At 35.8% G+C, this 12,914-nt stretch overlaps 2 protein-coding genes across 2 annotated transcripts; one reads left to right on the forward strand and one right to left on the reverse strand.

Moving 5' to 3' along the window:
• Positions 1 to 3,576: 3,576 nt before the first annotated feature.
• Positions 3,577 to 6,462, forward strand: LOC106450194 (pyruvate dehydrogenase E1 component subunit alpha-1, mitochondrial). Its single transcript, XM_013891850.3, has 8 exons — positions 3,577 to 4,436; positions 4,503 to 4,582; positions 5,111 to 5,188; positions 5,544 to 5,639; positions 5,732 to 5,803; positions 5,880 to 5,933; positions 6,003 to 6,068; positions 6,163 to 6,462. The coding sequence occupies exons 1-8, from the start codon at positions 3,758 to 3,760 to the stop codon at positions 6,205 to 6,207; spliced, it is 1,170 nt and encodes a 389-aa protein (XP_013747304.1). The 5' UTR covers positions 3,577 to 3,757; the 3' UTR covers positions 6,208 to 6,462.
• A 28-nt stretch (positions 6,463 to 6,490) lies between these two features.
• LOC106450185 (formin-like protein 7) lies at positions 6,491 to 9,356 on the reverse strand. The gene is made up of 2 exons (XM_013891840.3): positions 8,099 to 9,356; positions 6,491 to 8,012 (listed from the first exon to the last, which is right to left on the reverse strand). Exons 1-2 carry the CDS (start codon positions 9,208 to 9,210, stop codon positions 6,728 to 6,730), a joined length of 2,397 nt encoding a protein of 798 aa, XP_013747294.2. The 5' UTR covers positions 9,211 to 9,356; the 3' UTR covers positions 6,491 to 6,727.
• Between the last annotated feature and the right edge of the window lie 3,558 nt (positions 9,357 to 12,914).

Raw genomic sequence — 12,914 nt, forward strand, 5'->3', positions numbered from 1 at the left:
GCGCACGTGCGCTTCTACATAACACAATTATTCTGTTAGAGCACCTATTATCTGTTTCTATTATATTTTGATCATGTAAAATGAAAAGTCATCTTATTTGCGTTCCTGCTATAAATTGGAACGTTTAATATCACCTTATTTTGCTTCTGAATTCATACAAATTTAATACTTACGTATTTTGATATATGTGTTGGGGTTTATGTTTTCGTGTAGGGTTTAGTGATGATTGGATAGGGTTTAGTTTCTGGAATATTGGGTTCACCGTTGAGAAAGCATTACTTGTTTCTATTATGTTTGGATATGGAATAGAACATTTCGGCATGTTATAATTTAATATAACATAATATAATTTAATATTACATATCATTATGTATTTCTTAGATTTTGATATATGAGTTTAGGGTTTATATTTGGGTTAGGGTTTAGTGATTAGAATTTAGGGTTTAGGTTTTAGATGATATGGAATAGAACTTAGATGATATGGAATATAATTTTCAGTGCTTATGTATGTGATCAATAAAGTTATACGTGGATGGCTTTTTCTTCTTTCAAAAAACCACAACGTTACTTACGTTATAAATTGTAACTGGCAACCTATTACAGGAATGGACAGAACCGGATAGAATGTGTACAAAAAGTCTGACATTAAATTATGTCAAAATCAATGATAGTTACTTAATTTCACATTGAAATATGGCTATCTCACCAATAAGCCCTTAACAAAATCGATGTGGTCCTTAAAAAAAAAACAAAATCGATGTGGTCCTTAAAAAAAAAACAAAATTGATGTCTAAGGCTTTTCTTCGTTTTTAATATAATGGTCGTTAAAAAAAATCGATGTGGTTTCCTTATTTATAGGTCGTGGAGTTATTTTAGGAAATGTGGAAAATACAAGCTATTTTAAGGTGAAACTAATTAAATTCTCAGTGGTATATGACTGTAAATAAATTGAAAAACTAAAGGTTATTTTATAAGTGTACTTCTGTTTTAATAAAGTAGATGTACATATAAAATCATGTACACATGTACATATAAAATCATGATGTACCTTTTTGGCAATTTTATTTAATGAGTGGCATTTTAGTAAATATATCTTCGTATTCCCCAAAATTTTTAGGTTTCCTGCAATAATTATTGCGTCTGCCATTGATTTCTTTCATGTATTTTTTATTCTTTTGCGTTTTAAGTGTAAATTACACTTCAAGATTGCTGATTTATCACATCTAAACTGATTTCCAACTTTAGATTATGAAATTTTGTGAGATTTGGCCATTGTTGCTCGAGCTTCATCATGCAACTGAAGCGACGACCACTGCAGTCGATTCAACCACCACGGCTATTGTCAGAGTGAAACCAAGATAACTTGCAGAGAAAAGCTGTTCTGATGATTTTGCGGTGAAGGAGAGGCGACGGCGTGTGCTTGAGCTTGGCTGAAGTTCGTCGGCGGTGACGGAGGAGGATCAGGAAGAATGGTGAAGAGGAAGCATAGATGACATGATGCACCACAAATTGAGATATCTAGAGCTGTAAACTGGGCTCTCTCGCGTCCATTAGCCCATATTCATTTGTCCATTTATTGTTTGTGGATAGAGAGTGACAATGCCCATTAGAAATTAGTTCATTAAGGAACAGACCCACTAACACCCATGTTTACATGGACTGTCATTGGGTCCATAATGAACTATATAAGAAAAATGAAATTTCAATTTATAAGCCTACAAATATAAATACAAGTTCATAAGACTAAAATTTATCTATAAATTCATAAGTACAACAATACATAAGTTCATAAGTGCAACAATTCCGGTTTTGGCGAAAAACTCAATTTTCGGTTTTGGCGAAAAACTCAATTTTCGGTTTTGGTGGAAAAACTCGAGTTTGCGGTTTTAGCGGGAAAACTTGAAATTAAGATTTTAGTAGAAAAATCCGATTTTGCGCTTTTGACGGGAAAACTCAAATTTTAGAAACCCTAGCTTTTTGTGATCATTGGACTGACCACGTCCATGTAGTCCAAATCCACTAATGCCCATTAGCCATTGGTCTTGTGATTCTTGTCCATTTATAATTCACAAGGATAAATGAGTGTCACCAAATAGACCCATTTATATTTGGACATGGACAACCAATGGACAGCCAACCCATTTGACAGCGATAGAGATACCAAGGAGCGAAATGTGAATAAGAAGTTTTTTAGTTTAAAATTTGTGTTTGTCTGTTCCATAAGAAAAAAAAGAAAATAATCAACTTAAGAACATGGTAGGACCACTTTAGTTATATAAATGACTTTAGTTATAATGGTTTGGTTTCTAGTCACAAAAAACTACCCCATAAGCGGGAACTGCCTTACCGTGTAAATAAAACTTGGAAAATGCCTTCTAGTGTAAATGACCGGATTTGGATCTTTAAAATAAATAAAAAATAATATTAAAATATATGAAAATATAAACAATAATTTTATAATAAAAATGTTACATAACGTCTTTAATTATTTCTATATATACTATTATAAAATGAAAATATAATAAATAAAATTAATTTTAATATACAGATATTATTATTTTTGAAATAATTATCAATAAATTACGGATCCATATATCCGGACTAAAAATTCAAAATATCTGGATCAAGATCCGGTTTTGAAAGATCAAATATTTTATTATCCGGATCCGGCCTCTCCGGATATCCAGATTTTCCTTTACAAATTTTAAAATTTTAAATTTTTAAATTTTAAATATTCAAATTTAAAGAAAAACAAAATATTACAAATTTCAAAAAAAAAAAATATTTTGGTTATTTTCTTTTTTGAGTGCTATTTTGTAAAAAAACTTAAAAATGACTATTCGAGAGAATTTACATGACAACTAAAGTTATCAATTAAATTGACACTAGGAACACAAATTATCAGTTTGCTTGGATACTATGGTATATTTGGAAAGGAAGAAATAATAAAGTTTTTAGTAATTTGGATATGGATCCTAAGGATATTCTTAAGTTGGCAGAAACGGAATCTACACTCTGGGCAGAGACACAACTTTTGAATGAACAGAAAACGGGAACATAGGTACAGGTTACGTCTCTTCCGTCAATTCCCGGTCGATGGTGTTTTACAGATGGATCATGGAAAGAGGGTGATATTTTCTCTTGTCAGGGTTGGTTCAGTACTTTAGAAGGATTTGAGGAACTGTTGGGAGCAAGGAATGTACGGGCTACTCTAATTCCCTTGCATGCAGAGATGGAGGCGCTACTATGGGCTATGGAATGTATGAGAAACTTACGACAATTTCAGGTTACGTTTGCAACGGATTGTTCTCAATTGGTGAAAATGGTTTCAGAATCAGAAGAATGTCCAGCTTTTGCAAGTTATTTGGAAGATATTAAGAATTTGAAAGAGAGTTTCATACGATCAGAGATTATTCATGTGCCAAGAACGCAAAATACAAAGGCGGATAAACTAGCATGCAGTGTCAGGATACAACTGTCTTTCGTCGTTCACATGGATCAACGTCTCCCAGATTGGTTTAGAGGGTCAATGTTGTTGACCAAAAAAAAAAAAATCTTTGGTGGAAAGCATAGCAGGCCTGAGTTTATAGACTTGGGCTTGTTCTCTAATCATTTGGAGGTATCAAATGACTCGTTCTGACCCATATAGAATCTCTATGACTGATGGCAATTACCAAATTCGCATTAGTATCTTCCTCACTGGAATTGGAATTGTCTCACAACAGATTCGCAGTCTGAAAAATCAGCGGTGTGGATAATGGCTCTATCACGCCTCTCATCGCGATCTAACATCATCTCACGCCCCCTCTCCGCCGCCTTCCGCCGTTCCATCTCCACCGACACCACACCGATCACAATCGAGACCTCGCTTCCTTTCACCGCTCACCTATGCGACCCACCCTCTCGCTCCGTGGAATCCTCCACCCAAGAGCTCCTCTCCTTCTTCCGCACCATGGCTCTGATGCGCCGCATGGAGATCGCCGCCGACTCGCTTTACAAAGCGAAGCTAATCCGAGGGTTCTGCCACCTCTACGACGGCCAGGAAGCCGTGGCCATCGGGATGGAGGCCGCGATCACGAAGAAGGACGCCATCATCACGGCGTACCGCGACCACTGCATCTTCCTGGGCCGCGGGGGGTCGCTGTACGAGGTCTTCGCGGAGCTTATGGGGAGGCAAGACGGCTGCTCGAGAGGGAAAGGTGGGTCGATGCATTTCTATAAGAAGGATTCGTCGTTCTACGGTGGGCATGGGATCGTCGGTGCTCAGGTTCCGTTAGGCTGTGGGATTGCTTTCGCGCAGAAGTATTCCAAGGAGGAGGCGGTGACGTTCGCTATGTATGGCGATGGTGCTGCCAATCAAGGGCAGCTTTTTGAAGCTTTGAATATCTCTGCTCTTTGGGATTTGCCTTCCATTCTCGTCTGCGAGAACAATCACTGTAAAACGCTCTCTTCTTTCTTTGTATGATCTTCTGTTAGGTTTCTTATTCATGTGTTTTGTGTAGATGGGATGGGAACTGCTGAGTGGAGAGCTGCCAAGAGCCCTTCTTACTATAAGCGTGGTGATTATGTTCCTGGTTTGAAGGTTAGCTCTTTGTAAACAACTACCTTGTGTAGCTTGTTAAGATCAAATCATTACCTTAGAAGTAGTGTTATAATGAAGCATTTTTACATATAAAGTCTGTAACTTTCGTGTGTTTAAGTCTTACAATCTTTGAACTTCCAAGTAAGACAATATAGGTTCTTACAAGCTCCTCTTTTCTACTACTTCTGGTTTACTGATAAGTAATTGATTTTCATTTGCATTATATATACTACAGAGTTTTTTTGGAAGGATTTACTGTGAGTCTTATGTAGCTTCTTTAATTTTGCTTGGCCTCTGTGTGAATTGGCGGATGGATTAGTGTCGTCTCCTGATTTCACATGAATTGCTTAGTTTCCATGTAGAAAATAGGATGTTGCAAGTATGAGCAGCTTCCTACTATACAGTTTTCATTCATTGTCCTATTAGTTTAAACCTGAAATGCATTTGGTGTCTTGTAATCTGCTTCTGCTATCAAATTTGTTTTTGAGTTTGATTGGGTTCTGGATTGGATTATTTTTGGACGAGCAGGTAGATGGTATGGATGCGTTTGCTGTCAAACAAGCTTGCAAATTTGCTAAGGAACATGCCTTGAAGAATGGACCGATAGTAAGCTTGACTCGCATTTTCTGTTTTTTTTTTCCCTTTGTCGTCTGTCACGTTTTGTGGATTCGCTTTGAGCAGTATCTAATCTAGCTTTTCCTTTTGGGACGTTACATCATAGGAGGAAGTTTCTTTTCTTTCCTTTCCTTTCTTTTTGGATTTTCTAGTTGAAAGTTACAGTCACTCAGTTCCTCTTTGGGTACTAAATTCCATTATCTGAATATTGATGGGGGAGAAATGACTAACTGATTTTTGTATCAGTGAACATCTTAGAACCTGCACTTACGGATATGAAATAGTAGTAGCTTTTGCCTTGCCAAATGTTCTAGTGCTTCCTTGATTCATCGTTTCTTGTATACAGATTCTTGAGATGGACACGTACAGGTACCACGGTCACTCTATGTCCGACCCTGGGAGCACATACCGTACACGAGATGAGATATCTGGTGTGAGACAGGTTCGTTAGTCTCTTTTAGTTACAGTTTATTTGGCCGAGGACTTGGGTCACTGTGAATCTCAACGTCTGTGTGCTTATTTATATGACCTCAGGAAAGAGATCCAATTGAGAGAATTAAAAAGCTGGTACTATCTCATGACCTAGCAACCGAGAAGGAGCTTAAGGTATTTTATCTTTAGGATCTTCGTTCTTCACCAGCCACAGACATACCTGGTTTATGAAAAATGTTGTTTCTTGCAGGACATGGAGAAGGAAATTAGGAAAGAAGTAGATGACGCTATTGCCAAAGCTAAGGTAAATAATAACCGTCACATTTGATCTTCAAAGCTAAGGATGAGAAACTTACGGTCAAATGACTTTCAGGATTGCCCAATGCCAGAGCCTTCTGAGCTTTTTACCAATGTGTATGTGAAGGGATTTGGCACCGAGGTACTTACTAAGTTACACATTCTGCCATTTCAGTTCTCCATTATATTCAGTGAACTTCCTTGTTGACTTTTTTTTTTAATCTTTCTGTTGGTAGTCATTTGGAGCTGACAGAAAAGAAGTCAAAGCTGCACTTCCATGAAGCTCTTGTTCGTTAAACCGCCACGTGGTTTGATAGGAAGCCATAAAATAAAAATGTTTTTCTTGGGCAGAGTGTTTTGTGCTCTGTTCAAGGCCCCCTTTGCGAGTTTTAATTTCCAAGTATCTCTTACATACATAAAGAGCATCATGTGATTCTTGTGAACCTTTGTGTGTGTGTATTTAAGTTTGCTTCCGAGTGTTCTCGATACAAACGAAAAATTTGAAATAAGTTTTAATAGAGTCCCTTGTTCTATCAGATGTTTCATTTCCAAACACACTTGGAGGATGTCATCATTGCTGTTTGCTGCACTCCAAAAATAGAGTTTTTAAAAGTGAAATACATACAAAGACCAATTGTCACTAATCTTCGTCTTCCAAAAAAGAATCAACAACAAAACAACAAGTAAAATCATAAGAACCATTTTCAAATAACCCAAAGAATCTTTTTCATTTTTGAAACCAACAAGCTTCCCTAACATGTATATACATATAGCAAAAGCAAAGAATCTTTCTTTTTGTTATCAAGAATCTGAGTCTGAGTCGCTTGAACTGTACCTTGAATGCTCTGACATGAAATTTGGAGGCAGAATCGGAAATCTAACAGCGTTTCTTTGTGGTGCCGCAGCGCTCGGTGTTGTTGCTGCTGTTGAACTTGATGCTCCTGCTACCGTTGCTGCTGGTCTCTGCTTCCGTTGATTCCTTGCTATCTCACTACATGCGGTATCAACCATCCCTAAGAAATCACGGATTATAACAAACAGCTGAAACAGGTTCCTCTCTTTCAACGCACCACCAGCTTGGTAATAATTCGTTGTTTTCTTCACCAAGTCCATGATCCTGAGCTGCTCCTCTGTAATAACTCTCAGTTCTTCCTCTGCAGATTCAAAGAAAGATCTCAGCTTTGTCAAACACCCATCTTCTTTCCCTTTGCTTTGGTCTAATAGCCTTTTTGTTTCTTTCAACCGGGTCCCTAAAGCCAAGGTCGTGGCTAGAAAAGAGTCATAGTCGATTCCTGCTGCTTTCTTCACATTGGTGAACTCTGAACTAAGGCCACCAATAATTGGTAAACCTAGCTTTATGAATTCAATCTCTTGTTCTTCTCTAGATGCATCTGCAATATCACCACCGGAGATCTTACTCATCGCAGCTCGTTTTCCCTCGGATCTTACAACTTCTTCAACAACAAAGTGAAGCAAAGTAGTTTTTCCATCAACACTCTTCACATCTGACAGTTTTCTTAGAGCTGTCAAATTGAAAGCCTGAGCATTTCCTCGAGCGGTTCCAGCGTTCATTCTGTTACCTGCTTTCAAGATTGCCTCTAGAAGTTTCATGAAAAGCCCACGAGCACGTAACTCGTTGCATGCAGATTCAAGTGTCTGTAAAGAGCCCTTCTGTTGAGAAACCTCTGAGCCGTAGTTGATCTTGAAGAGCATGACGTTGAACCTGTTAAACGCTGAAGGAACTGCTCGTAAGATGTGAAAGAGTAGAGATTCTGCATCAGCAAGTTTCGTAGGGTCGCCACTGAACTCTATGATCTCTGTCTGTTCTTCTGGCGTTGGAGCTATTCCAGAAAGCTTCTCCAGGGTATCAGTATCAGCATCATGGCCTTCAGTTAACAAGTCAATGATCTCTTCCTTGGTCATTCCCAAAGATTTAAGCACAATTGCTTTGTTCTGAGATTTCCTAGGATCAAGAATGTAAGTCTGGGTGGTTGACACAGTCAGTTTCTGGGGTACAGTGTTAGCTTCACCAGGCTTTCGAGCGCCAACGTATCCAAAGAGAGCCTCCATGAGGTCACCATCAAAGCTAACCCAAAAAACAAATACATATATTCATAAGAACTCAGACATCCTATAAGATTGTATATAGACTGACTGCAAAGATTTGCTTACTTGAAAGAGCCACCATCGATCCTATGCCAAACCATTGAGTGACTTGCATCAGGATTAACCTTATCCCAATGTAAAGGCTTGAGCTTCGGCTGCGCTGGATCATCTTTGGTCAAGGCAGAAGAACTCTCAGCTGCCTTCGTCGGTCCTTTCCCATTACCTGGTGGTTTAGGTGGCCCAGTTTTGGACATTGGAGGCGGTGGCGGGGGCCCAGGTGCCTTCTTAGCGGGAGGAGGAGGAGGTGGAGGTGCTTTCTTAGCCGGTATAGGTGGTGGAGGCGGAGGTGGTGCCCCAGAAGATGGTGGAGGTTGGTTAGCTTGAACATGTGGTACGGTTGGGTTGACTGTAAGAGGCAGCGGCGATGTAGAGGAAGACCCAATTGGTGCCGGGAATTGACCCGGAGGAAGGGGAATCTGCGACGGAGAAGAGGGAAATGAGCCGTGATTGACTGTAAGGGGCGGTGGCATAGTCGAAGACGAGGCAGTAGCCAGCCCTAATTGACCCGGAGGAAGCGGGAGTGGCGGATAACGACCGCTACCACCACCGCCGGCGCCGCCAGGAGCTTGAAATTTGGACTGAGATTGCTTTCCATAATCACTAAATCCGCCTGTAGAAGAAGAAGAAGAAGGAGTGTAGGAGTATCTCCCTCCTCCTCCTTCAACACTCTTACTCTGATCTTCAATTTCACACTTGTTCTTCTTCACATGAAACGAAAACGCCTCTTCAATCGATTCATCTCCCTTCCGATTAGTGCCCGATCCTCCTCCTTCTTCTTCTTCATCTGCCCCAGTTCTTCTAGATCCACCATCTGGTTTACCTCGTCTCCTAGGTTTAGGAGTTTTCCCGCTACTTTCAAGCTCGAGAAGCTTCTTCCAGTAAATCACATCTAATCCTTCTTCATCTACGATAACTGCCTTTAGATTACCATCTATTCGCTCGAAATCCTCCGGGAACAGAAACCCCCAAGGAGAAGGCGGTGCAGGTACCGAGTCGTATCTGACTCTCTCTTCTTCTTCTTCTCCTCCTCTCTTCCCGCGATCTGAGTTCCGACCTCTTAGTTTGTCTTTGATTCGCCTCCGTGAACTACTCCCGTTCTTCCGGAAAAGGAAAGACATCCCCGGCGCTTCTTTACCGGACCGCAGCTTATAGCAAGTCACAAGGTTCTTGACGATTTTGACAACGAAGGAACGTGTTGAATGGTTCGATGAACATGACAACCATTTTCATGATTTTTTACACATTTATGATTTCTCTTTTTCCAAAAATAAAAGAAAAAAATAAAAATAAAACTTTTTTTCGTGAGATGAGGTCCAATGTCAAAAGCGTGGCTGCTTTGGGTCGCCTTTGACGCGGGGGCGGGCCTAGACGAGGTTTATTTCTCATTTACGTAACGCGGACGTGTGTCTGACCAGGTCTTAAATTTTGTGTGATTAGTAAAAATATGTTTTACCATGTTTTGACTTCTTTCATCTATAACTTCGGCTACGCGTTCTTATTAATGCATAATCTAATCATAAAATATGTTTATATCCATTCATACTGCTTTTTAGAAACCTACCCAAATAATTCTTGATAATGTTCTATAACCAACCTGTGACTTTGTTGTTTGATAATAAATTTGATTTGATACGGTTTTGGTAATGTGTGGATGTTCTCGAAGACGCCCAAAATAATCTGGACCAGAGAGAGGTTGAGATGTAAATGTGATATTGGAATGTTTGACTTTATGATACCGATGTTTCATTTTTGCTTTATCGATATCTGTTAGGGAGTTAGAGATATAATTTAATCCTTATGTTCTCATCCAATATGCAAATCTAAAAAACATCTTTTAACTCTTATAACAATTTAACAATATAGTCGACACTTAACTTACTATAAAGTGACGATCTTTAATTTGAAGATTGAATAAGACATAGGTTTTTATATTTTATTTTAAGATGTGTTGGCATTATATTTGCAAAATGACAAAATCCAATGTATCATATAGCTAAGGCTGAATAAAACCGTCAAAGATTACCAAAAGGGCTCATGTAAATACATTTAGTTAATTCGTATAGTGAATGTTAGTGTTATATGTCAATAAATTTAATTTATAATTTTTTTTATAAAAATAAATATTAAATCAATGATAATTAGTTATAATTTATGAAATAGTTTCTAAAAGTTTTTAGATATTAAAAAATTGACTGAAAATATTTAAAATTATAACTAATATTTCTATTATTTTATAGTATAGTGGAACGTGTTATAGTTGATATCTTTACGGTTATAGACTTTTAAGCATCAAACATACAATATATTAATCAAATACGAAAATGATTGATAAACACTTTAAAACTAGGTGTCTTGTCCGCATATACGGATTTAATCGCTTTACAAATATTTATTAGTTTATTTTTTTATTAATTCAAAAACCAGCATAATAACTTATTATTTATGTTTTCAAAAAATTAAATCAAATATATATATATATATATATGACAAAAAATTAACTAAATATATATGTTTAATTAAAATTTATTAAGGATAACACTGACTTTAACCACTTAATTTATTATAATTGTTTTATATTTTATTTTTAAATCTTATAATTGAAAAATATGTTTTAAGATAACAACCCAATATATAAGAATTATCTTTTTTTTTAAAGTTAATATTATTAATAAAAATTCGTTTTTGATTATATAATTAATTATATATAAAATTCATTAAAGGTAGTATATATATTAATCGCTCTAACTTTCAACGTGAGAGCTCTGTTGCTAAAAATTATTTCACAAATAATAGTATAGATTATATAAAAACAAAAGTTAGAAGTGCAAGACATATTAAAAGATGTATTACTCCGTTTCAATTTTAGTTTGTTAAAACTAAATTAAAATTACGAGACAGAACAAATAAATGAATTTTTCTATTTTGAAACTTTGATTACTATCTAGTTATTTATATAAAATTTTAATTTGATTACTTTTTATATATTGTTTGAGAAGCATTACAACGTTTGAACTATATCATGTGTAATCACTAGAATGATTCTAAAAGCTGTTAGAAAATAGGTTGGTTTATCTAAGCATATATTATATTTTTCATTAAACTAACCATAAAATTAATTATTAATCTACCAATACTATTCTTCTTTCTTTCCTTAAAATAAAAGCTGAAAAATTATTTAAAGTGATTAAAATATATATAAAAATTAATGATTTTAATAATAATTTTTTTGATAAAAGTGATTGTCGAACTTTATTTACCATAAATGATTGTAATAAACAATAGTGATTGTTTTGATTTATGTTCTCATGCTACATAAGTTATCCCTTATATACTAAAGCGCAAGTCGTCTTGCCAATCAAATTTTGACACATGGATTGTGCTTTAAATTAATTGGAAAAACAAAATTAAAGCAGCACTAACATTTGTCTCTAAACCGTTCTTCTAATACACCCACGATCTCTACCTTTTCACTTTTACATTTTCTAGCATTCAGAGAGTTTACAATGGCTGGAAGATCAAAGAGTTCCAAAAGAGCAAGACTTTATGAAAGTGATTCAGAACAGATAAGCGACCATGAGGTATATATTTTGTTGTTGCTTTTGTCTGGTTTAAGTTATTTAGATGGATGTGTGTGTAAGTGAATTTATTTGGTTGGAGGATGCTATTATAGGTGGAAAGGGAGAGTGAAGATGATGATTTATCTGATGGGTAGAAGATGGCGAAGATGATCATAGCATGGAAGAAGATGATGATGTAGGGAGTGACGAAGGAGACAATGAGGAAGATGATGATATGATAATGAGGAAGAGAGTGAGAGTGGTGATGAAGGAGATGATGACAATAAATGCTTCTAAGGAAGAGCTTGAAAAAGAATAGGAGCTTCGTTCTCAAGAACAGTAAGATTTATCTTAAATTCTTAACTATCTCTACTTTTGTCACTTTCTATTCCCATCATGGCAGAGTTTCTGTATGGTTTCTAGAAACGGTAGATAGTCTTTTTATTGTTTAACTTAGCTCATTATCATAAACAAGAGTATTAGCTGGATTTCGAAGTAGGTTTGAATTTATTGAAACCAAAAAGAGTGACTAATAACAATGTTATACTTCTTCATGGCTAATGTGTCATCAATGATGATTATCCTCACGAGCTTCTGTTGCAGAAGAATTATTAGTTTCTCATTATCGTTTTGTCGTATTCTTCTATGATGTAATATGTTTCAAATCATTTCAATAAAACAAAGTGTTAAAAAAGAAGAAGATAAGAACGAGAGATGTTGCTAAAGGCCAAGCAGTGAAGAATCAGAAGGTATAACATTGATCTACTAAATGCATGTAATGATTTAACTATGAATTAAAATACTATCGATTAAAATAAATATATTTCTTATATTTAACCAAATCCCAAACATGAGTAGTATACAAATAATTTACTTTTAAAACTTAAATATAAAAAGAAATACATTTGTAAAATTTACTTTTCTCATTTAAAACTTTCAAAATATATAAATTTCCAATACACAAAAAATATTTTTTTTGTTATTTTTGTTTGTTACTAATTTGTTCAGTTTGCAAGTTTATTATAAACCATATCTAATACTTAGACTATTTACTTATTTTTTTTATAACTATGGTGTTTTATATATATTATCCACAATTTATGTTTTTATGCAAATACAAATTAACACTCCTTGGTATCTCTTGACAACCAAGAATAGTAGAGACAAACAATATTCATGGTATTAAGTATAACTTTAACCCAAAATGTAATATTAATTCTTGTTCAAAAAAAAAGTAATATTAGTTCATGTTAAAAATTGATGTT

This window comes from Brassica napus, chromosome A1 (assembly GCF_020379485.1).
Source record: "Brassica napus cultivar Da-Ae chromosome A1, Da-Ae, whole genome shotgun sequence".
Taxonomy (NCBI): Eukaryota; Viridiplantae; Streptophyta; class Magnoliopsida; order Brassicales; family Brassicaceae; genus Brassica; species Brassica napus.